The sequence below is a fragment of the Otolemur garnettii genome, unplaced genomic scaffold, assembly GCF_000181295.1.
Source record: "Otolemur garnettii isolate 467f Iridium unplaced genomic scaffold, OtoGar3 scaffold00001, whole genome shotgun sequence".
Classification (NCBI taxonomy): Eukaryota; Metazoa; Chordata; class Mammalia; order Primates; family Galagidae; genus Otolemur; species Otolemur garnettii.
In genome coordinates this window covers 61,285,198-61,310,275 of record NW_003852396.1, presented here as the reverse complement: position 1 = coordinate 61,310,275, position 25,078 = coordinate 61,285,198, and the positions used below count along the sequence as shown (strand labels likewise).

Sequence of the window (25,078 nt, the reverse complement as noted above, 5' to 3'; positions counted from 1 at the left end):
CCGGGCTGGGGATTCGAACCCGCCACCTTAGGTGTATGTGGCTGGCGCCTTAGCCGGTTGAGCCACAGGCGCCGAGCCAGAACAAGAGCTTTCTATGAAGAACTAACTTGCAGGATTGGTCCAACCAGATGGTTGTGGCTATAGGATCTTAGCACAACCACACTGCCTATCAAAAGGAATAAAAAGACCATTTGACTATCATTTCATTCATTCCATAAGAATTGTGGTTCCATAGAACCTCAGTGAGCCACAGTATGGCCTGCCAATGTAAACTTGGTGTCTTTGTCCGTAATGCATTTACTTTCATGGAAGACAGACATTTCACATCTTGGTAAGAGTCCAGGTAGAACCCTCAGCCACAATGGAGAGAAATATCCCCAGAAAGCAGCAATTCTGATGGGTAAATGAGAAGTTGAACAACTCTGAAAGTGAAGAAATATTCATATTTTAAGTGGTTCATTTTTTTCCCCCTTTTCAAAAGGCCTCCAAAGTTCTCATCTATGGGAATTTGTCCGAGACCTGCTTCTGTCTCCTGAGGAAAACTGTGGCATTCTGGAATGGGAAGATAGGGAACAAGGTATTTTTCGGGTGGTTAAATCAGAAGCCCTGGCGAAGATGTGGGGACAAAGGAAGAAAAACGACAGAATGACCTATGAAAAGTTGAGCAGAGCCCTGAGGTGAGTGTATAGCATGGAGCACCATGAGCCTTCAAGAAGAGTTAATTACACTGTGTTTGCAGCCTGGTAATAGAAAGGTCATGAGACCAAACTTTGGTTCTTAGTTCCAAGTTGGGATTATGGCTTGTAAACTGAAACGCTGTCCTTTTCATTCTTGGCAGTATTCCCCAGGGATCGCTCTGAACCCGGGCCATCTCTTACACACACACACACACAAAACACGTTTTGAACTGAGAAGGGGGAGGTTCAGTCTTCAAGATGTCTGGGAAAGGTTTAAGTGTAAGTTGATAACAGGGTGTGAAAATACCGGGGTAACCAGAGACCAGCCTTGTCACCCGAGAGGAGTGAGGACAGAGTGTTTACGTTCTGTTGTTTTCTTGAAGTGTAAACCCCCCCTGTCTTCTGCTTGCCTTCCCAGATACTACTACAAAACGGGAATTTTGGAACGGGTTGACCGAAGGTTAGTGTACAAATTTGGAAAAAATGCACATGGGTGGCAGGAAGACAAGCTATGATCGACTCCAGGCATCAAGCTCACTTTATGGATTTCTGTCTTTTAAAGCAACCAGATTGCAATAGACGTTTGAAAGTCGTCTTAAAAAAAAAATGTGCAAACATGCTGATAACATTTGTCCACGTCTCAGCTTACATTTGGATTCAAAGTTGTTACTTACTTGGGGTGATGGCAGTGACCCTTAAGAAATCCTTCCCCCCCCCACCCAAGGGGAGGAGGGCATGATGTTTTATGGTACCTTGATCAAACATTATTTCCCTAATCAAGAGTTGCAGAAACACAATAGCCAGTGTTGTTGGTGCTGATCAGAGAAAACCGATTCAATTTTACCATTAGAGACCCATTGAATACTTCTATCCAAAGGTTCAGGTGGTGAACTGTGGCAGCTCACGAAAGGGGAAAAAATGTGATTAGTTCTGTAGTTTATAGAAGAGGGTGAGATGTAAGACATAGATACTTAGATTTTAAATCATTACAGTCAAATTCCATAGAAAAGTTTCTTCACGAATAAAAGAGCTAAGCCATCAAGCTGGGATATAATCAGGTTTATGATAAGTTAATAATAAGCTTCTTAACCAGAGTATCTTTTTGACCATTTAGCAGAACTCCCATGGCCATCCTTCCAGAACTAAACACTTAGTCAGCCACACTATTAGTTGTTGCTGGGTTTATCTCCCCTCTTCTCCTAAGTGATGGTTGACATCACATGTGCAAAGAGTTAGTCAATAGATATGTATATCAACTTCCAAATCACTAGTGTTTCTATGATTCAAACTGTCAACACAATAAAATCGTAATTCATTGATTCCGTCTGTGGTCAAGATGTTAAACCTCTCTAGAACTGGAAATGTCCCAACCACTCTGTAATGGCCAATTAAATTGTGAGTCTCTTTTTGTCTTCCTACCTGATGTATCCTTGATCGCTAAAACACATATTTCCTTGACAAAAATAGTAACAGTGAATTTACACCAATAAATGTGCATGGGTTAAAGTCTGCACTGACATTTTCTCATTAGTCACTGGTATGTAAGTAATTGATGACTACAACTAGGTGGACTGCCCCTGGGACTTCTTTTTCACCACAGCCAGAATTGTCATGTGAGGAGGCCCTGAACCTCTATACAAGCTGAAGGCCTCCATATCTAGAGCTTACTTTCAAAAGTAACTTGTTTTAAAAAATGTGAATTATTGTAAAATATTCTATTTTTTGACTCATGTGTTTTTCAGGTGGATATAGTTTGTAAACAATGTGAATAAAATATTTAACATGTTCAACTGTCTCCGTATCATTCAGTCCAGCATAGTAGGCTCAGCAAAGCACTGACAGCCTATAAAACTTTTGATGACACTCCCATTGCCTACAGTTCAGAGCGGGAGACTTTTAAAGAGCCCAGAAAGGGCCAGGTGCAGTGGCTCACACCTGTAATCCTAACACTCCAGAAGGCGGAGCCAGAGGATCCCTTGAGCTCAGGAGTTCCAGACCAGTATAAGCAAGAGCAAGACCCTATCTCCACTAAAAACAGAAAAATTGGCCTGGCACTGTGGCAGGTACTTATAGTCCTAGCTACTCAGGAGGCTAAGGCAGGAGGATCATTTAAACCCAGGAGTTTGAAGTTGCTGTGAGCAAGCCAGGCTGATACCACAGCACTCTAGCCCAGACAACAGAGTGAGGCTCTGTTTCTTTTTTTTTTTTTTTTTTTGAGACGGAGCCTCAAGCTATCCCCCTGGGTAGAGTGCCATGGCATCACGCTCACAGCAACCTCCAACTCCTGGGCTCAAGCGAGTCTCCTGCCTCAGCCTCCCAAGTAGCTGGGACCACAGGCAACTGCCACAACACCCAGCTATTTTTTGCAGCCATCTTTGTTGTTTGGCGGGTCTGGGCTGGATTTGAACCCGCCACCTTAGGTGTATGTGGCTGGCGCCCTAGCCGCTTGAGCCACAGGCGCCGAGCCGAGGCTCTGTTTCTAAATAAATAAATCCCAAAAAGATGCAAGAAATACATGGAGTAATATTACTCACCACCTTTAATACATGAGATAAATGAAGTTCACAGGCCAGCGTAGCCCTACAGATTCATTTTTGTTTGGTATACATGGTACTTTTTTTTCACTTGTTATTTTGAGATTTTGTTTCATTTCTTGACATAAATTGCCTTATTTTGAAAGCAGAAGATAAGAAAACTAATATTCAGAGGAGGAAAGTTATTTGAATGACAGCGCTTGAATTTCAATCTAGGACTGTCTGGTTCTAAGGTCACTATAATATACTGACTTTTACTAATTTGGCCCTCCTTTTAAATTGGCTCGGAAACTCTCAGATTGTATTTTAATGTCACTTAGAGGAACATAATTAGATAGTATCTCCCAGGAAGTAAAACCTAACTGGAGGACAGTATTTATCTTTGACAATCACAATAAGAAGTCTCAAGAGCAAAACGGGGTGGGGTGGGGGGCGTATTATAGGTGTGAGATATTTACATGCAGGAACTAGGTTAGATACGCATGATTGCAACCAGTTTATTTTTAAACTACAAAATAAAACAAACAAAAATTTCAAAAACTGTCTTTATGCGTATAACCAATATTCAAATAAATTCCCTTCTTTTTATCAAATAATTTTAATTTTATTAATTTATCTTATAGATTTAATGCTATAAGAAGAGAGAACTATAGTAAAGTTATTAAGATGTTGAAAGTATTTACCACCGGATGCGAATGGATAACTCTATTTTCTACGTCTATAAATATAACTTTCCAAAGCATACTCCAACACAGGAGGAATTTAGGCAGGAGAGGAATTTGACAGGAAAGTAAAGAAATTTGAGCTAAACACTGAGAGTTTGTACCTACTGGTTTCCTGAAGCCCACATCTCAGGAAACCCCTGAGAGTTAAGAACAAACTGGTTCTGAAGACAAAGGGAAGAAAGATTTTCAAGATTTAGAATCTACCTTTAATGTCATCCATGGGATTTTCAAACATTTTCATAGGCAAATATGGGTTTAAAGAAAAAGAAGAAAGAAAATAACTAGTCGGTCTGAGCCCCTATTTTAAAAACTTATATGAGCTAATGGACAGGAGATTTAAGTAATTTTCCGAGTTAGAGCATTTGCTATTTTCTCGGTATCTCAGAAGGCTATCCAAAGACTACCGATTTAAACAAATAACAAAGTAACATCATGATATTGGTATTTTTGTTTTTAAGGATAAGCCTCTGAATATAGATGGTGTTCAAATTAAGGATTTAAAGATAATTTCCAAGTGATATATGGAGTCAAAAGAAATCAAATACCATTTCTATTCTTACATACATATTTCTTTTATTGTAAAAATTTGATAGGCAATTACAAATCAATCTGATGTGAAATCAATGCCGACTTTGCACAAAAAGAATTCCAAGTGGAAAAATAAAAACTGAACCTGATGAATTACAGAATTACAGACATAATCATTAAGCCATGAAGATGCTAGAGTTTTCTCTGAAGATACTGATGTATTAAATGTGTTTTTCCTATAAGAACCTTAGAAACATAAAAATTCTGAGTGGATCCCCATGATCTTTTCTTCTTGTATAATCACAGCCCTGTTTTTATATAATAGGCCCTAAGGTGATATGTAAACATATTAATTTCACCAAAATGTTTTTCTTATCAAATAAAATCTCACTTCTAGTTAGAAACTTTCCTCCTAAGCATTTTAAATGAGTAATCCAATCAGCTGTCAAAAAAACGAAAACACGTTTTTTAAATGATTGTTAACCCCCTAACCTGCATTAAAAGTCATTACATTATTTGCTATAGCAACCTGGACGATCATTTTAAAGACACTGGCTTGCATGCATGGCAAGCACAAGAGAATCTTCTATCCAGCATTTGTGTATCGAGCACAGGAGAATCTTCTTTCCAGTGATGAGTGGGTTACATGTGCGAACGTTAAGCTTTGCTTGGTAGGCACAGAGCTCCTTGGCAAGGGACTGGGGCCCTTTAGCTTCACAGATTAGCTTTCTCCCTTGAAGCCAGGAGGGACCCAGACTGCACAAAGGTATGAATCGCATTCTGTTTTAAGAGAACAAGACCATAAGTTTAGCTCACAGGCAACAGCAATTTGGTACTTACCTAGTTTTAATTTGTACCCAAAGTTAATTTTAACCCAAAGTTAAAATAATAATTCAGAATTTATTCACTTTAAACTGTCTTGTGCTGTCCAGAGCTAAAATGAAGAGTATCTGTGTTTGGCAGCTGAGTTTTTTGAGAAACTCATCTCAAATGAGTTTCTGAACAGCTGCTTAAGAAATCTAACAGTTGCAGGTAATGGCCTCTGAAGAGAACAATGCTGAAGGGAAAGCAAACCATGCTAGCCTAATCCAGCACACGGCCTCTGTCACGGCCAGGCTGCTCCGGGCTCACCTTAGGCTTCTCGGCGTTGTATTTGTCCAAAAGGGCCTGGATGCAGTTCCCATAGTCAGGGTGGACATCAGTAAAGTTCTTGACCTAAAGCCAAACAGAAAGAGATGTAAGCCCCACCCTCACTCCCTACTATGCCTCTCCCCAGTGTTCCATGTCATAGTGCCTACTCCACAGGGGAGGAAGGACACTGCAGCAGAAGGCAGTTCCACTCGGCGTTCAACAGCACTGACCTTGGAGTACAACTTGGGGGTCCAGTGACAACTCTGACATAGACTGGCTAAACAACCTGGGAAAATTAAGTCACTTCACTTCTCTGAGCTTCAACATCCCTCTCCAGAAATGAGCAAGCAGTTACATCTATGCCTTAATAGTATAATTAAATAAACAAATACTTGGGCTTTGTCCCTTGGACCTGACATAGACCTCCTAAAATCCTTGGAATTTACTGACTTCATATGTTATTAAGATGACTCCTGGGGCGGGGGGGGGGGGAGTCCTTAGACAGCCTCAGGATGGTGCCAGAAAGACCAAGCATGTGATTAGAAGGCTAGAATGTTCAGCCCCACCCCCAAACCTCCAGGGAGGGGAGACGAGCTAGACATTGTGTTCAACCATCTCATCTAATGATTTAATCAATCATGCTTGTGGAAGTCTCTATAAAGACCTGAAATGACAGGGTCATGGAGCTTCTGGCTTTGGGGGAGCACATCAAGGTGCCAGCAGCATGGTACCCCCAGAGGGACATGGAAGCTCGGAGCCCTTTCTCCATATGCATTTTTGCCATTTGGCTATACCCTGTATAATTAACCAGTAATCATAAGTATGGTACTTTCCCGAGTTCTGTGAGTTTTTCTAGAAAGTTATCAAACCTGAGAAAAGGTCATGGGAATCCTTAAATTTGCAGTCAGAATTTTCAGACGTGTGGGCAGCCAGGGCACTCTTTTGTCACCTAAAGTAGGAACAGTCTTGTGGGGCTGAACCCTAAATCTGTGGGCTCTGACATAGTGTCAGAATTGAATTGAATTACAGAACACTCGGTTGCTGCCAAAGAATTAGAGAATTGCTTGTCGTTGGTTTAATAAAAAAATCCAAAATCAACCAACAAACAAACTAAAAAATCCACAAAAAACACACAACCTACTTCATAGGATATTGTGAGAAAAATGCCTATGAGGTGAGCTGCTGCGTTTACTGCCATGTAAAGAGCTGTCCCCGGGTAATTACTTAACAAGTTACAATGATTTGTATTTAAAAATAAGCCTGGGCACTGCCTGAATTTACAGTGAGGTGTGCAAAGACCTTGGCACCTGCAGGGCAAACCCAGGTACTTCAGGCAGGAGCTCCCAGGAGACAGCGGGAGGAGATGGAGCACCATGAAACCCTGTGAAGCCTCACAGCTTCAGCCTACGTGAAGGGAGAACGCCAAGGTCACGAGCCCAGGGCCACTACTTGCAAGCTGCCTTATCCATTCTCTCTAGTGAAGCGAGATAAAACCTGGCCTGCCTGTCACACTGAGCAACCACCAGGCTCTCTGCTGGAACTTGAACCCTTGACCACAGTCCTCACAGCTGCCAGCCTAGGAAGGGAGAAGCAGCAATCAGGGGCCAAGGAATCTTGGGATTCCTAGATTTACAAACAGCTTGGCCCTGGGACAGACCAGAAGATCACAAGTGAGAGGGCTTCACAGAGCTCCTGGCCACAAGAAATACCCTAGTACCATAGCTCAAAGTCCAGCCTGCCTTTTGAAGTAGCTCACTTTTACCCCAGAAATCGTGCAAATTCTAGTTTACATCGGAAGGATCAAGGTATCATATCAGTAAGCCTTTGACAGGCTTCAAACCATTTCGATATTAGGCATTTACTATCTTGCACAGAACTTGGCTGTAGTCAAACAGCACAGGATAAAATGTACCCTGTACCCTGTCAGGTAAATTAGTACACACTGGATGAACAGCTGAAGATTGATGGATATGCCATACTACATAAAACACAGAGTGAGGAAATAATCAGAGGTTGGTTGGAGAATTACTACTATTTTTTTTTAAGTCCTCTTAGCTTAAGTATTATCAATAACGGTGCTTCATTTTAAGGTTTCTCCACACGGCTGCGCTGACTTCCCCAGCCAGCAGATGTCACCCTTGAGCTTGCAGAGACTCACCGCTTTCTTCTGGATGAAGAGCTGCGCGTCTTTCAGGTGGCCGGCGATGTTCTCGCACAGACGCTGCCTCTCCTTTTCATTCAGCACCTTCGTATAAAACGTCCGCACCTGCTCAGGGAAAAGAGCGAGTGAGGAGGATCAAACCACCGGTTCATCACAAACAAAACTCACCGACTACGCCACTTACAAAATGCATGATCAAAAACCTTTCAGAATTTGAGAATCATGTTAAACTGTAACTAAAATTGTCATCTGTGTTAAGTTCTTCACTTTACATTTTGTTTTGTTTTAAGCAAAACAGGAAGAATTCATTCGTTGATAACTCACAACTGCTTTCCATAATGTCCTTATCGTCTCTTATAGATTTATAATTAAAAACCTCAACACATTCTTAATAATGACAAGTCCAGCAAATGTGATCTGTCTTAGAATATAAACATATGCAATACAACCTTAGTTCATCAGTTCACCCAGAATCATGGAAGAAAAGAACCTCATTCATTGATATGTATTTCCGTAGTTATCCAGAAGCCAAGATTTCATGGGCAAGACAGGTATCAACAGTGATACTTTGCTTAGATTATTGAATTTACCTCTAAAACAAATACCATCAGATGAAAATAAAAAAATGGGAGTTTAGGCTCAGATCTGTGAATCCTAGTAGTCTCTGTTAAATTCTGAAATTAAAAGGTTGTAGCTATGATTTTATTCTAACATTTCATTCATTCATTTATTCAACAGATATTTATTGAGTATCTATAATGTGCCAGACTCTGTTCTATGCACTATAGTTTATAAAAGGTCAATAATATTTAATTATCCAAAGCATTAAATTAAAAAACATTATATTAAGATATGCGTCATTTTCCTAAGCTATCAATTACCAGGCTATAATTACATTTTTTTAAAATTGTGACTAAAGTTTAAACCTGATGCCAAGTTTAAATATCATACTCTTTGGATCAACACAGCTTAATCAAAGTACTGCAGGTCTATCTCCAGTTCACTAATCTAATTCTCACTTTACCTGATCTCACATACTGCATAAAAACATCCACACTATCAGTTGAACTTTTATTTCAAAGATTGTATTTTTTGTTTCTAGAAATTTCCTTTTTTTTTTTTCTTTTTTAAACTCTACCCTGGGTAGCATGCCATGGTGTTATCATAGCTCATGACAATCTCAAACTCTTGGGCTCAAACGATCCTCATGCCTCAGCTTCCCAAGTAGTTGGGACTACAAGCACCTGCCACAACATCTGGTTATTTTTTCTATTTTTAGTAGAGATGAGGTCTTGCTCTTGCTTAGGCTGGTCTTGAACTCCTGAATTCAAGCAATCCTCCCAGCATGCTAGGATTACAGGCATGAGCCACAGGCCTGGACTTTTTTTTTTTAGAGAGTGTCTCACTCTATTGCTCAGGCTACAGTGCCATGGCATCAGCCTAGCTCATCCTGAGTTTAAGCGATCTTCCTGCCTCAGGCTCCTGAGTAGCTGGGACTACAGGTACCTACCACAATGCCTGGCTAATTTTTTCTGTTTTTAGTAGAGATGGGGTTTTCACTTTTGCTCAGGCTGATCTTGAACTCCTGAGCTCAAGGGACCCTCCTGCCTTGGCCTCCCAGAGTGCTAGGATTATAGGCGTGAGCCATGGAGTCGAAGCCTATTTTGTTCTCTTTTGAATCCACCTGTTCTGTTTTTTCCTCATATCCTATTGTCTTAATGATAATATTCCTTTCTGTAACTCCCTAAATTTGTATGTACATTGGTTTTAAAGCCCCTTTCAGATTGCCGTGTGAATGATTCTTCCATCTATCGCATGTGTAGTTTCTCAGGGCACCGGATTTCCTTGTATGTATTGTAATTCTTCCCCATGACTCATATTCAACAGGAGTTGTCTTCTGCAAAAGTACCAAATACGCCCTAGTTGTGAAAGTGTCTTCATGTGGTGATTTCCCTGCAATCTCTACAAAGGCCTAACAGGGTTCGCTGATCCACTTGTTTCTCAGTTCAGGGCTTTCACGGTTCTAAGTGGAACAAGAATGCGGGAATCTCACTTGAGCACGGCACAGGGGAAGGACTCCTAACTTCTCGGGATTGACTGCTTCCATCCAGAGCCCACGCGCCTCCAACCTGCATGCTCAGTCTGGTGAGCAGTTTCTCCAATGAGGTGCCCTTTCTTGCTGTTTACCATATGCCAAGAGCTTAGATCTAGCTCTCTGGGACACAGGAAGTCTGTGGCTTCATCCCATAACCCCATAAAATATTCATAAGGTACAAATCAGGTCTTACCCCCACCAGATATATACCTTCAATGTTCACATACTACTGCGATGCCTTTTTCATTTGGGGGACTTAGTGATTGATCTTACTTTTTTTTAGTTGAGCTATATTATTTTTTTAAGGGTTAATAGGAGGGTACACACAATCAGGTTAGATTATTTCCTTTTATAAGGTGAAGTCCAAAGTCTGAGTTGTAATTGAGTCTTTCACCCAAGAAGTGTGTCAAATAATCCTACATTGTACATGATAGTTGAGAAATAATCAAGCCCTCTCCCATCATCCCACCCTCCCCTTCTTGAATTTAATTGTGCTTTTCTCTGATGTGAGCCTATAAGTCGCTGGTCTACTATTCTCAGACTAGTACTGACTACATGGGGTGCTTGCTTTTCCATTCTTAAGATACTTAGGAGAACATTCCCCCAATCCATCCAGGTATATATAAGAGATGAAAAGTCTCCATCTTTTTTGAATATTATTCCATGGTATACATATACCACAGTTTATTAGTCCATTTATGAGCTGATGGGCACTTGGGCTGTTTCCCACATTTTTGCAATTACGAATTGAGCTGTTATAAACATTCAAGTACAAATGTCCTTATGGTAAAATCATTTTTTTTTTCTTCTGAGTAGTATTGGGTTTGTAGGGTCAAGTGGGAGGTCTACTTTTAGTTCTGTGAGGATTCTCCATACTTCTCTCTGAAAAAGACTGTACTGGTTTGCAATCCCACCAAGTGCATCTATGTACCCGCCTCTCTACACCCACACCAGCATCTGTGTTGTGGGACCTTGTGAGATGGGCTATTCTCACTGGTGTTAGGCAACATCTCCAGGTGGTTTTGATTTGCATTTCTCTGAGATGAGAGATGATGAGCCATTTTTCATATGTTTGTTGGCCATTCATCTGTCTTCTTGGGAAAAGGTTCTGTCCGTGCCACTTGCTCCTTGATTGATGAGGTTGTTTGATCTTTTCTTGTTGATTTGCTTGAGTTCTTTGTATATTCTAGTCATGAGCCCTTTCTCCACTTCCTAACATGTGAATATCTTCTCCCATTCTGAAGGTTGTCTATTTACTTGGTTGATTGTGTCCTTAGAAGTTTAATTTGATGAGGTCCCATTTACTTATTTTTGTTATCGCAGTTGCCACTGGTGCCTTCTTCATGAATTCTTTCCCAAGGCCAATATCATTAAGAGTTTTTCCCACACTTTTCTCTAAGGTTTTTATAATTTCATATCTTAGATTTAAATCTTTTATCCAGGGTGAGTTAATTTTTGTAAGTGGTGAGAGGTGTAGGTCCAGTTTCAGTCTTCTACATGTGGCTACACAGTTCTCCCAGCACCATTTATTAAATAGGGATTCATTTCCCCAGCGTAACCTTTTGTTTGGTTTGTCAAAGATCAGATGATACACAATCTAGCATCTCTACATGTAAGAAGTAGAAGAAAGGCCTCCTCTGCTACCTCAGCCTTCCTTCTTGAACCTCAATCTATATCTCAATCTACAACGTTAAACATCTTAAACTTGCAATTCTTGAATTGCAAGAATTTGTTCCTGCAATTCCAGTGAAGTACTGCAGCCAGCGTGCTCAGAGAGTGGAAAATTGCCAAATTTTCAGGAATTTTGAAAGCAAGTTGTTAAACAGGGCCATCACAAAAATTAATTACCTAAATGTATAATTAAGTTATAGTTCAAACAAAAGTAATAAATACTCAAAACATTACTTTATAATTATATACATATTATCTCTGTTTTTGAGGTGATTTATGTCTTACATATCTCTGTGGTGGAAATACCACATGATAGTGAGATGAGTATCATTCTCAATGCCACAGATTCAGTGACATCACGTTGAATATTCCCTGGGGAATATTCCACCATGAAATGAGCCCTGGGGAATATTTCCACCATGAAAGACCTCAGACCAGGGCTTGTGCCCCCAGAGAGACAGCTGTTAAATATTTATCAACACATCACCGAATGAAATCCATGCAAAATACTTTTTATTTTGGAGATTTGGTTAATCTACAGCATTAAGAGGTTTTTTTTCTTTAAATAAGTAAATGTGCATATATATAAGGTATTCTGTTTCGGCATGTGGCATAAGAAGCCTCCCTTGTAAATAGTATGTAATCCTTTATCACCTAGCCACCTAGCCCTACCTTCAGCATTCACCAATGTTCAGGTGAAAGACAAGTTGGAACTTCGAAGAAGTTAAACTGGAGAAGTCTCTGCAGTGGTCTGACTTGCATATTCTCAGGCCTGGCTAACAGCTACCTTTTATATATAGCATAGTCCACTCACTGCAGGACGGCATGGACTCCACAAATATGCAGCTGTTCTATTTTATTACCTAGATAACAATTCTGAGCCATTTTATCAGCTCCACACCTTAACCATAGACTCTTAATGGCAGGATCAAATGCCTTTTAAGGCTAATGTAGCATTGTTATTAATCAATACAAAGATAAGCTCTTGAAGTATAAAAGGCCTACAGTAAAGGGCACCAATCATAAGTGTGAATGAAGTTGATGACTTTTCAGTGAACACAACTGGTAACAACCACACAGATCAAGACGGACACCAGCCATAGCTCAGAAATCCCTCCACCAGGGCCTCTCACAGTTACCCCAGTCACTACCCCTTCTTGCCTCCCCAAAGGCAATTTTCATTTATAATTATCATAAATGTGTTTTGCCTGTTTTTGAAATTCACATAAATGGAACCATACAGTCTACACGTTCTTTTGTCTGGCCTTTTTGCTCAATGTCATGTTTGTAAGAGTCACTTATGTTATTGCTTATTAAAGTAGTTCATCAATTTCCACTGGTATACATTGTGAGAATATGATACTTATTTATCCATTTGCTAACGAACACTTGGGTAATATGAACAGTCTCGTAAGTGTCTTCTGGTGATCATATGTACACATTTTTATGGGGTATCAGCTGGAGAGCAGACTTGCTAGGTCACAAGGCACACATATATTTAATAGACACTGCCAAACAATTTCCCAGAACGGCTGACAAGAGAGTTGTTCCTTGTTCTCACGACACTCGGTATGTCCAGACGCTTTAATTCTAGCCATTCTGGTACATGTGTAATGGGGTTTCTTTGTGCTTTTATTTTGTATATCCCGATGACTAATGAGGTTAACTACCTTTTCAACCATTTGGATGTCCTCCCTCATCAAGTGTCTATTTAAGTCTATTGCTTATTTTTTTGTTCAGTTGTCTTAACTTCTTCACACTGCTCTGTAGGAGTCCCTTATGTGTTCTGCATACAGATCATTTGGCAGATGAATGGCAAATACATTCTCCCGCTCTGCGGCTCACCTTTTCAATCTCTTAGTGGTGTCTCATGATGAAGAGATCTTTTTTCCTCTCTTTATGTGCTAGTCAGGATCATACCTACTGCCCTGTCTTCCAGTTTACTAATCCTCCTCTGCAGCCATGTCAACCTCCTTTAAAACCCATCTACTACATTCTTAATTTTGGCTGCTACGCTTTCTAGTTAAGTACGCCATTCAGTTCTTTTTTATAGATTCAAGTTCTCTTCTTAAATTCTCCAGGCTGTCGTCTATTTTCTTGAACCCATTAGTCACAGTGATTTTAAAACCTGCATCTGACATTTCCTTTATTTCTGATCTCCAGCAGGTTTATTACCATTGTCACTTTTAGAGGGTTCCCTCTTAATTTTCAGTCACAAGGTATTAATGTGTTAGGTATGCCTGATAATTTATAACTGAATGGTGGACATATGCATATGAAAAGGTCTAGAGATAATTTCAGGTTCTATCTTCTGCCAGAGAAAAATTTGTTTGCTTCTGGCAAGTAGTTAGGAAAGAGAGAGATCATTTAAATACAGTTTGATATTGAGCTGAGGCAAAAGTATGCTTCAGTTTAATGAATGCAAGTTTATTCTGGGTTTGCCCTTCTTCATAGGCCTGCCCCTATGGGGATTCCAGCTGAAAGCCTGGGGTGGTAACCAGAGGCCCTCCTCCTTAGCAGACCTTGAACTCCAATTTTTATTCCTCTGGTCCATGAGACCGCTGTGAACTCTGCTCAGCTTCCTGACCAATTCTCACAAACTAATAAATGCCTGCTGAGGAAAGGACACCAAATGTCAAGCTTACTTCTCTGCCTTTTTTTTTTTTTCACTTCTTTTCTATCTTCATCTTGGTTCCTTAAATCCTTGTTGCTTTGTTAGCTCTCCAAAGCCTGAAGACATATGTCTTTCTATTTTGTCCAGCTTTTCAACATTTTCCACAAGAAGATACATCTGATACAAGCTAGTCTTCCTTAGACAGAAGTGGAAGTCCAAGTGAATCATTTTTAGGAGCATAAATCTGAACCTTCTTATGTATTTCTCATGTGACTCTTACCATGGCAGAATGGTGCTAGCAGCCTATAATAACAGTATTGTGACTGTTTAAAAGCATGAGTCCCATAGTCATAGACAATCTCTCAATAAAATAGGAATGGTCATTTAGTGAGTTTTAATGTATAAGCAATAGCCTCATTCTCTAACCAATTGTTGTAGGGCTTGTACGAGCTGGTTCAATACCTGTATTGACTTAACACAGGCAAAATTCTTCGAGAGGCAGGGAGTGTATTGTAATATACTTGCTTTACTCTGCCATCACCAAAAATAATGCCGTTATATAAAAGGCTTAGAGGAGCTATTTTAAGTTCATCTAAATATGGCTTATGTCCCATCACAAAATAATTTCGTATATATACACACATATTTGTGCATACATAAATGCCTTTAAAACAAAGATACCCTCATAGTGAATTAATTCATGCATTTAAGTATATTTTACCTGGAACTCGCATTCACAAACTGAGGAACTAGAAATAGGTTCTACTCTTAACTTCAGCACTAAGTTTAAAACCAACTCTAGAGCTCTAGAACAATTATGCTTTTAACTTTATTCCTTTATATGTGTGGTATAAGTTGCAGTAGACATATTTTTCAGGCAGCTGCCCACCTATATCCACTGAAATCATCCCTAGCAGAGCCACAGTTGACTAGAGGAGGATAGGCCAGGTCAGTTAACTGTAAAGCTGACCCACGGCCAGTGGTGCAACCTGGGATGAAAAGATCAGCCAAGTCGATCAGACCCGGTCTCTAGAATCTGATACAGAAGTACTGAGAAAAGAAGTAAAAGGTGAGAAGAGAGGAGGGGAAAGCGGAGGCAGAGGGGGTGGGGGGAAGAGGAGGAGAGGAAGGAGAGGAAGGAGAAAAACATGAAGAAAGAAACCACGAGGAAGGTTAGGTCATGGTCACGGCCAAGCCCCAACAATGATGAAAAGAATTAGACAAGACAGTGAGCAGCTAAGTGACATAATGGCGTGGCCTACAGTGGAAACACACACACTCTGGAAACTGAGTCTCCTAGGGCTATTTTAGGTCTCTAGTTCCGGTCCACTGAGTCTTGGCTGTCCTGCCCAGATTCCCAGATGTGGCCGTACTCAAGGTTGTTCATTTCTTAGACTGCCTGAGATCACTGTTTCCCCAAACCTTGCCCCCACCCACAGTATCCTTCAATAAACTAAGACAATTCTCCATACCTCTAACAAAAAGAGCAGCACAGTGACACAACTCTTCAACTCCACCCAATTGTCTGATTTGCATTAGATACAAGTCTTTCCTGAATTCAACTTAAGACAAATTAGACATTTTAAGAGGAGAAAAACATGCAGACCTTGACAAGGAGGATTAGCAAGTGACTCCCACAGCAAAGACGCCATTACCTGAGAGACGTTATCGTCACTGGCACTGTTGAAGCGCTGCACGTCTGCAGAATAGCGGGTTCTGTGCTCCAGGGCAGAAGGCTGCTGTTCGGGAGCACTAAAGCTGTTGGGGTAGTAATTCGGAGCACCACCTTTAAGGGAAAACCACAAGGATTCACTTAGAAATATGATGAATGAGCAAATAGTCAATGGATGAGAACTAAATTTAAGTGGTAATCAAATACACAGCCACAGACATAAACACAACACACACATACTATCTATAACTTCTATGTTTAACTACAGGTAGACTAATATTCTTGCTGAGTCCTGCCATCCTCCAAATGCTCTCATGAGCTACCTTACTCGGAGTCTTAATGAAGAGATCTCAAAGCCCATTTCAAGACTTCAAATGGCCCAGTCTACCACGTCATCTGATGCTTAGCAGCATAAGCATAAATGTACACAGGTTTGATTTGGCCACCACGGAGAAGAGACCCAAAGACACATTTCAGATTTGAGGGTTTCATTTGGACTTGGGCTCAGCTCAAACGCTGAGTCACAGAATTCTTGGCAGCAACCTGAAAGTCCTGGTCTTGTTTACAGACACAAACATGGAGCCCTGCAATGTTAACCAACGGCTGCAGTGTCAGGATTAGAAGAACTCTGGGGTTTTATCTCTTCCAGCCCAGAGTATACCGTATTTCCATCACAGAACCACACCTCACTCTTCCTTAAATGCTTTTAACATTCCCAGGGTATCTCTCCGTTACTTACCATGGTGACTTTATTCAATTCTAGCTCCACTTTTGTGTCCCTCCATAGATAAATTAAAAGAAAAATAGATTTTTAAAAATTTGGTATTTATACTATGTTGGAACTCATGTAACTGTTTTTACAGAAAGAAATCATGAAAAAGACAATCAAAACATTTTCTACGACTTTTGAAATAAATTATGAGCCTTTTTTTTTTCATTTTGGCATATTTACTGTCCTGACTACATTCTGCTTGGGCTGACACTAACAGAAACTGGAATCGTCTGAGCAAACTCTGCCCAAACAGGAGTGGCCCAGAAACATGTTACGTGGTCTGAGCAAACCAGTCTGGGGTTGGAATTCCACCCAGCTCTCAGTCAGAAGAGATTATCTACAGTGGATAATCAAGAGATGCCTATCTATCACATTGACTGAGGCACCAAATGTGTATGTAGGGAAGGGGGGACACAACACATTTGTGAAGCTCAACTCTTAGCTCAAGAAATTCATCCTAGTTCAGCCATATCCATATGAAAAGCAAAATGCTCCCCCAACCAGCCATCCCAGTGTTGTCTATGTGAAAAAGGAACTCTTCGAAATGTGCCTATTTAAGTAACTTTAAAGTTCTATTATTTCCAAATTTCTTATTTTCAAATAAGCTTTGACCTTTACTCAGAATGGCAGCTATCTTTAGGAACTGAATAGTAGGATCATTTAAATTTTTTTTGTGGAGCTTCAAGAGCACAGCCCAAATGCTCTTTTAAATTTTGGCAAAGGCGGGACACAATTATAAGAGGCGTTTTACCTAACAAATGCAAACTTGTAGCCTAATTCTTTGTACCCTCAATTAACCTGAAACAATATATACATTATTGTTTCATAATATATGTATTTTAATTATATACATATATATAATTAAAAATAAAATAAAATTAGGCAAAGGGCAGGTAAAAATAGATCCTTAAGTAGGTTTTCATAAGTATGCCACTGTAATGGTGAACAAGAATGGTATACATGAAGCAATTACTCATCACTGAAGTTCAAAATATACATGAACCTCTCTGCTACAGACGATTTCCATAAAGAAAGGACAACCAAGGAATATGAATGAAAAAAAAGGAGAAGTATAAAAATGCAGAAGAAAGACACAGAAAGTGTCAATTACCGGGGGGGGGCAAATCGGGGGAGGGAGGGTGACTGGTGGGGTCACCTCTATGGTTAATCTTACAAGGGTACAAGTGAATCTTTCTAAAAGCAGAGTATGAATGTCTTGACTCAATAACTAAGAAAAGGACATGAAGGTTATATTAACCAGTTTGATGAGAGTATTTCAGAATGTATATGAAAATAGCACACTGTACCCCATGATTGCATTAATGTACATAGTTATGCTATAAGAAATAAAAAAAAAGAAAGTGTCAATTACCTTGGTTAATAACACACCTCATGCCTCTAACCTCAGAGATCAGAAATATCACAACCACCTAATATAATTTATAAGCACGTAAGCTTGTTAAATATATGAAAAGGCTTAGCAATAATAGAAACAAGAGCAAGGCACAAATTTACGCACGCCCAATAAGCCTAAGCGTATGAAAAATTTTCACAGTAAAGAATAGCAATACAGCAAAAATGTAACAGCTATGACCTTTGGATGCTGGAGCTATAAGTGAGCTTTTCTTCTTTCTTCTCTTCCTTCCCCTATACTTTCCAAATTTTCTTTAGGGCACATGTTAATATTTTTAATCACAGAAAATAACTTTGATTGTAGAAGTCTATATCAAATTGATATCTATATCTAATTTATCACCAGTAAAATTGCTGAAAGGACTGATCTAAGCAACCTATTACCAAAACAATATCCTAAATAGGAAAATGAAATAACTGAGATTTATGTTAACCTGAACTGTAGAATATTAAAAGGAAAATACATTGATCAAACATTCCACTTGACAAGTCAGAACTAGAGACTGTTTGTAAATGGCACTCAAAAAAAGTAGTTGAAAGAAAAAATCAAAAATGTGATAAATGTAGCCAGGCGTTGTGGTGGGTGCCTATAGTCCCAGCTACTTGGGAGACTGAGGCAAGAGAATTGCATAAGCCCAAGAGTTTGAGGTTGCTGTGAGCTGTGACACCATGGCCCTCTACCAAGGGTGACATAGTGAGACTCTGTCTCAAAAAAAAAAAAAAAAAAGTGATAAATGAGCTCCAAACAACCAAAATTCAATAAAGTTTCACCTTACCAGTTCATTGACATGACTTCAACTACCTTCACCTAGGAAGAAGACATGGGGGAAAATCCTATGATTTGCTCTATCCCCTCCTTCTCCCCTATCCCCAGCCTGCTCTATCCCCTCTAAGACTTGTTCCCCCAAGCCTTCAACAGAACTGCAAAGAAAAACAAAAGACGTGAACTAGGGTTTTACACTTCCAAGGATCTAAGTCTTGGTAACTTAAAAGTGAGTTAAGGCATTGTCCATTTTGTTGAGACCTAACTCCCAAGTTGGATGTTACAGTACTATAGCCGGCGTGAAAGAGCTTTCTTCCTGCCTTTAACTCTCAGAGGAACAGCAAGTAACATCTGAGGGGGGAGGTCTCAATAAAATACATAAAATAGATAAAAACATGGAGAGTCCTCAGGTGGTTTAAACCTTCACTGCTGGGCAAAAGACATCCAGTTGTGGTGAGTACCCACAAAAAGCAGGAGATTCCATGGGCCTGCTGTCCCATCCCAACTACCCCACATGCCCTGGACCCTCACAGGGGGAGCCAAATGTCTTCAGGCCTACCCTGATTGTCCTGTGAGCACATGGGGCCGTCCCGCTGATAGTTGGCCACTCGAGCACGGTAGGGACAGTTCACGGGTAACTGAAGATAGTTGGGTCCCAGACGGTGGCGGTGAGTGTCAGGATAGGAAAAAAGGCGGCCCTGAGGTAATAAATGCAACATTGTTGACTGGAGGCAGTAACATATAAAGATAGGCCATAAACTCCATTCTAGAATTTGAAGTACAAAGTTCTCTGTACTTGGTTACCGCAAAGAGCGAGATCTCTCCTCTTATGAAATGAGTTCTCCCTAGCTGGCCATCCTTCAATCCCATGCCATCTGGTCAACCATAAATGTTCACATCTCTTTTAGATAATAACACTTCTTTTTTCCCCCCTCAAAGAACAAGTTAGGGACTTGACTTATAGAGTATTACTTTCCATTGCCAAGGAAGTATTTGTAAAACAAATTTGCTAAAATCTGGAATCCTAAATTAATTCCACTCCCTCCATTCCTCTACTCCAGGGGAAGAATCCATCATTTGCTTTTCACAAAAAGCCACAAATTTCTACAAAACCAGCTGTATAGGAAACTGTTCAAAGAAATACATTGCACATTTCCTTCTGAGTTTTTTCAGATATACACTGAGCTCTATGACTTCCTAGATATAAAGAAAGTACCACAAGAATGTTATGGGTCAAAACCATGGTCCTACAATGCCAAATGCCAAAGGTAATAAATCTAAGATTAAGTGCTGTTACATATTAACCAAGGCAGGATGGTAAGGGTTTTGAAATTTCTTTCAGTTAATGCCGAAACAAAAAACGTTATGATTAATTCTACATTAATATTAATATCTAATTACTTAAGTGTTCCATTATTCAAAATTCTACTCAATGGGCAATTTTGGTTTCATTGACTTTATCATTGGCCTTCAATCTTAAACAGTATTCTTTTTTTTTTTTTTTTGAGACAGAGTCTCACTATGTTGCCCTCAGTAGAGTGCCATGGCATCACAGGTCACAGCAACCTCAAACTCTTAAGCTCAAGCAATTCTCTTGCCTCAGCTTCCCAAGTAGCTGGGACTACCGGCACCTGCCACAATGCCTGGCTATTTCTTGTTGCAGTTGTCATTGTTAGTTAGCTGGCCCGGGTCAGGTTGGAACCCACCACCTTTGGTGTATGTGGCTGGCACCGTAACCACTGTGCTACGGGTGCCATGCCAACAGTATTCTTATATCCCTGATTCTATGAGGCAAAAGAAAGACCCAGCCGAATACAGCAACTTATGCACTTACTTTGTTCTCCTGATAATTTGCTCTTTGCTGTAGGACTCACTTCCTATAATCATTTCAAGTAGTCTAAAGCCATGTTTAGATGACTGGTCATGCAGCCATGACTAATATCCACTTATAGTTTGGAAGCTGGTTGCCTCCTTTGGCTCAAAAAGTTCTGCTCTTAACCTAATCAACAGGATGGAAGACAAACCTGCGCCCCGAGCAGCTCCTGGATATAGCCTCCATCATACAATTCTGAGTTTGTATTACCTTATGATTATCAGGCAACCCTACTCCACCTATGGGTGGAGGCCAACAAAGGTTGGGAAATGGGCATAGTGAGGCCATACCCTGACACCAATTTGAATCTAGGCCTTACACAAAGCTCTGTGCCTAAACTCCCTTGCTAGACCTGGATGAAAAAGCAGAATAATCTTTTTCCACTCTACCTATCAGCATAACTTCTCCAACTCCAAGTAAGTGCAGAGTATGGGGGTAAAGAAAGGCTGCACCTGCACCCCCAGATGCTCAGGGGACAGGGTGGGACTTCTATTATGCCACTTTGCCCATTTCACCGTCAACTGGCTCACCTCTTGGGATAAAGTTGTGAAATCCACTAATACAACCTTGTTAAAAGGTAACTAAGAACACTGGCCATTAATATACCAACGGCCACCGCTCAAGCTACAGTGCTCATTAGCTCTCATCAGGAATAATTTCAAAGCCCTCCTAACTGGCTCTCCACATCACCCCGATTCCAACAATACAACCACTTGTTCTTGCCAAAAGAATCTTCCCTAGGCCCTCCTCAGATTATATTATTTCTCTATTCAAAAAACCTTAAATGATTCCTCATTGGGTCACCAAATGACCACGTGTGGCTTTAACAGGCCTTCTAACACGTTCCACAGCGTTGTGATTCATAACTAAAAGAAGTTACAGGAAAAGCTAAGGCTAGGAACGCTCACTTAGCAAAACTTAGGAATGCTCTTTCAAACATTTTTTAAAAATTCATTTTAAAAAACTATAAAGACAGCACACTGACTTTAAAACAGATATATTTGCCTAACCGAAATTAATGCTAACAGAAATTATATATATAATTATATTAATTATATAACATATATACACACACCTTTTTTTAAAAAAAAGAGAGTCTTTTTTTAAAAAGACATATATATACACACCTTTTTTTTAAAAAAAGAGTCTTTTTTTAAAAAAAAGAGAGTCTGCCTAGAGTACGGTGACATCATCATAGCTCACAGTAACCTCAAACTTCTAGGCTCAAGTCATTCTACCTCAGCCTCCTACATAGTTGGGACTACAGGGGTGTGCCAGGGCCAAATAATTTTTCTGGATTTTTGTAGAGATTGGGATCTGACTCTGTTGCTCAGGCTGGTCTTAAACTCCTGGCCTCTAGCAGTCTTTCTGCTTCAGCCTCCCAAAGTGCTAGGATTACAGGTGTGAGCCACAGCATCCGGCCAGAAATTACGTTAATTTCCACTTGTCATCCATGTCACTCTCTTTCCCACAGATGCCTCAGAGAGGGGTGGAGGCTCTGCGACCTTGGGGCCACACATGGCCTTCTGAATCCTTGAGTGCAGCCTTTTGACTGAATCTAAATTTTACAGAACAAATGCTTTCAGTAAAGGGATTTGTTCTGTGAAGTTTGGATTTGGTCAAGGGGCTATACTTGGGGATCTGGAGAGCCACACGTGGCCTTAAGGCCACAGGTTCCCCACACTTAATTGTTCTTCAGGTTGTAAAAGTCAACATTGCTGAATGCCTTGGGGTCCCTGTGTGAAGCCAGAGACCTATAGTGACTTGGATTCTGGTGCAAAGAATTTGGGTGGCCTTTTATTCCTCAACCTATTCCCTCAACACCAGGGTTATACAGCCTTGGTTCTGCCCAGGACATTTCCACACCTTGGTGAATCCTCTGAGCCTCTCCTTCACATGGTTCAGCTTTTCCAAACACTGGGCAAGGAGGCTCAAGGGCCAGGGTCACCGTCAGGGCTTCCTCTGCTCCACAGTTTCAAGGCAACTTTTGCTTATCCTCTGAATCAGCTTGACTTTCTTTTTCTATTCCCCATCCCTAGTTTCCCATTTTTTCTATTTATCACCAAAATGAGTGATTCTCCTTGATACAAACGTATCTACTCATATACAGGTAAATATATACACATCAGACCACATTTTTCAAAACTGAAGAAAACTTTTCTTTCCCTAGAAGGGACAAACAACTGTACAAACTCCTACTCAAGCATTTAAGGTCCCCTCTGACATATGCCCACTGAACCTGTTGAAACCCCACCCTTCTCACTGAGGAAAGAGCGACTATAATTTGTCCATTTTTACTCATTTCCTTTTAAACTCCTGTCCCATTTTGCCTATTGAAAATTAAAACCCATATCAAATGCTACCTTGTTCATGAAACTATCAGACTAAACTTCACCTTCCGATTCACCGTAGCATTCTGCCTTATGTTATCAGTATCCTGTGTTTTTATATCTATTCTAGCACCCAGAACACTCTATCACACACAGTAGGTAGGGACTCCATTTATAATAGTTAAACTAATGGAACTAATGAAAAACTTAACTTTCTACACAAGCTTCAGATGTTCCTAATGTCTTAGCAAAAAATGTTATTCAAAAAAACCCCAAACCACAGGAATCTCAACTAGTCCTCCATGGAGACTGAAACCCGAACTGGAATCAGATACTTTCAGCTAGAAAAGAAGCACCCTCAGGCACCGTGGTCTCATCGAGGGCATAATCTTTGAACTTTGTCCCATGGTCATAGTCCAAAAACACCAAATACTGATTTACACGCTAATTATGAAGCCAATTATTTTCCTATCGATCCTGGTGCAAAGTAGAATTTTTCACTCTTTGTACTCTTGGAAGAAAATACTGGAGAGCTTTAGAAAACATACTGGTTGCCTAGCAACACTATCAAGACAAATTGTTAAATCAATTCTCTGCCTTTCTCACTGGCAACACGAATTGAGTTGATAAAGATCACCCCCAGATCTCTTCTTACAGATGGCAAAATGTGAGCATCGCCAAGAAATAGGAAATGAATGGTTATTCTGACCAGGGTATTCATCAGCTAATTACATTCCTTCCCATTAACAGTTACAGACTAAATGGACTATGCTTTTCTACGAATACCTAGACATTTCTATTACATCCTTTTTAAAAAATTAGGAGACGAAGCATTCATGTCTTCACATATGCAGACATTTTAACCATGGAATTGAGCTTCTACTGGGTTTATTCAGCTCAGTGAGTCCCATGGGGAACTGAGCACCCAGATTAAAGTTTAAGGAATGCTCTAGTGAATTCTTCCCGTAAACACCACGCCAAACTGCACACGGTGAGTGTGCGCACACATGGAAACCGGCCCCCGAACACCTCAACCCACCAGGCTCACCTGCAGCATTTTGTCAGGGCTGGGCTCGATGCCAGGAGGCATGTTGCTTGGGTCAAAGGCAATCTGTTCAACCTCAGCAAAGTAATTAACTGGATTCCGATTTAAGACCAGTTTACCCACTGGGATAAGAGGGAAATCTTTGTGAGGCCAAATCTGAAAACAATGTCAAATTCGCAATTACCAGACAGCCAAGTGAAGGAAATTAAAGCTACCCATAAAAATACCAGCTTTGAAATATAATCAAGGCAGTGAAAATAATAGTTTTTAATCTAATTTAACATGATAAGAACTTCAGTTGAGGACATTAGCTGAATCTCTCATAACAGTAAATGGTAAATACTGACACTTTCCCCAGGAAAAAGTATATTAGCTTTTCAAAGGTGTTCCCCACTAATAACAGTATACAAAGCTACTTATAAGAGTTACCACTGTATTTTGGATGTGACTTCCCATTCATTGGGAATGCTTGACTGGAAATCTCTTTAAATTAGGTCAGAAGAAACTTAAACAAGGAAACAATACAGTTGTTACCAACTCACCTTGGTGACATCAAATGGATTAAATGGAAAAGTTTCTGCCTGACTAAATGTCATGACCTGGATGTAAAAAGTCCAGGAGGGGTAGTTTCCTGTGGCAATGGCATTAAAAAGATCCCGGAGGCCGTAGTCAGGATCTTCCTGGGAAAGCCTGGCTGCGTCTTCAACAGAAAGGTTTTTGATGCCCTGGTCTGTCTATAAAATGAAGGAAAGAAGTTCAAACTGAAACTTATTGCAAAGTTACCACAATTAAATCAGTAATTCATTGAAGGATTCAGAGTAATGCTACCCAAAGAAGAAACCTTTTTTCTTTCTTTTTTTTAATTCCAAGTAGTAGAAGTTGAACTTTCTTCACAACAGTACTTGAGTGTTTCCAATTTGATAGTAATGAACTTACCAACAATAAATTCTACCTGATTATCTTGACTGTTTTAAATTGTAAGAGGATTCTGCCTGTACATTTCATATTTAAAATTAGTCCTTTCTTTCTCTTTACAAATTCTGTATTATTTAAATTTTTTTTTTTTTTTTTTTT

The 25,078-nt window shown here is 40.1% G+C and overlaps 2 protein-coding genes across 5 annotated transcripts in view; one reads left to right on the top strand and one right to left on the bottom strand.

The window, feature by feature from the left end:
• Positions 1–2,377, top strand: part of ELF5 (E74 like ETS transcription factor 5) — a 32,332-nt gene extending 29,955 nt beyond the window's left edge. For all 4 annotated transcript variants that reach the window (XM_012803416.2, XM_003781226.2, XM_012803415.2 and 1 more), the window contains 2 exons: positions 482–677; positions 1,096–2,377. In XM_012803416.2, the coding sequence (XP_012658870.1) occupies positions 482–677; positions 1,096–1,192 (293 nt within the window). In that variant the 3' untranslated portion in view covers positions 1,193–2,377. The remainder of the gene's footprint in view (positions 1–481; positions 678–1,095) is intronic.
• A 2,115-nt stretch (positions 2,378–4,492) lies between these two features.
• Positions 4,493–25,078, bottom strand: part of CAT (catalase) — a 39,896-nt gene continuing 19,310 nt past the window's right edge. The window contains exons 7-13 of the mRNA XM_003781225.3: positions 24,547–24,738; positions 24,008–24,160; positions 19,316–19,454; positions 15,792–15,922; positions 7,754–7,861; positions 5,596–5,679; positions 4,493–5,244 (exon numbers count right to left, since the gene is read on the bottom strand). Coding sequence (XP_003781273.1) covers positions 5,179–5,244; positions 5,596–5,679; positions 7,754–7,861; positions 15,792–15,922; positions 19,316–19,454; positions 24,008–24,160; positions 24,547–24,738 — 873 coding nt within the window. The 3' untranslated portion in view covers positions 4,493–5,178. The remainder of the gene's footprint in view (positions 5,245–5,595; positions 5,680–7,753; positions 7,862–15,791; positions 15,923–19,315; positions 19,455–24,007; positions 24,161–24,546; positions 24,739–25,078) is intronic.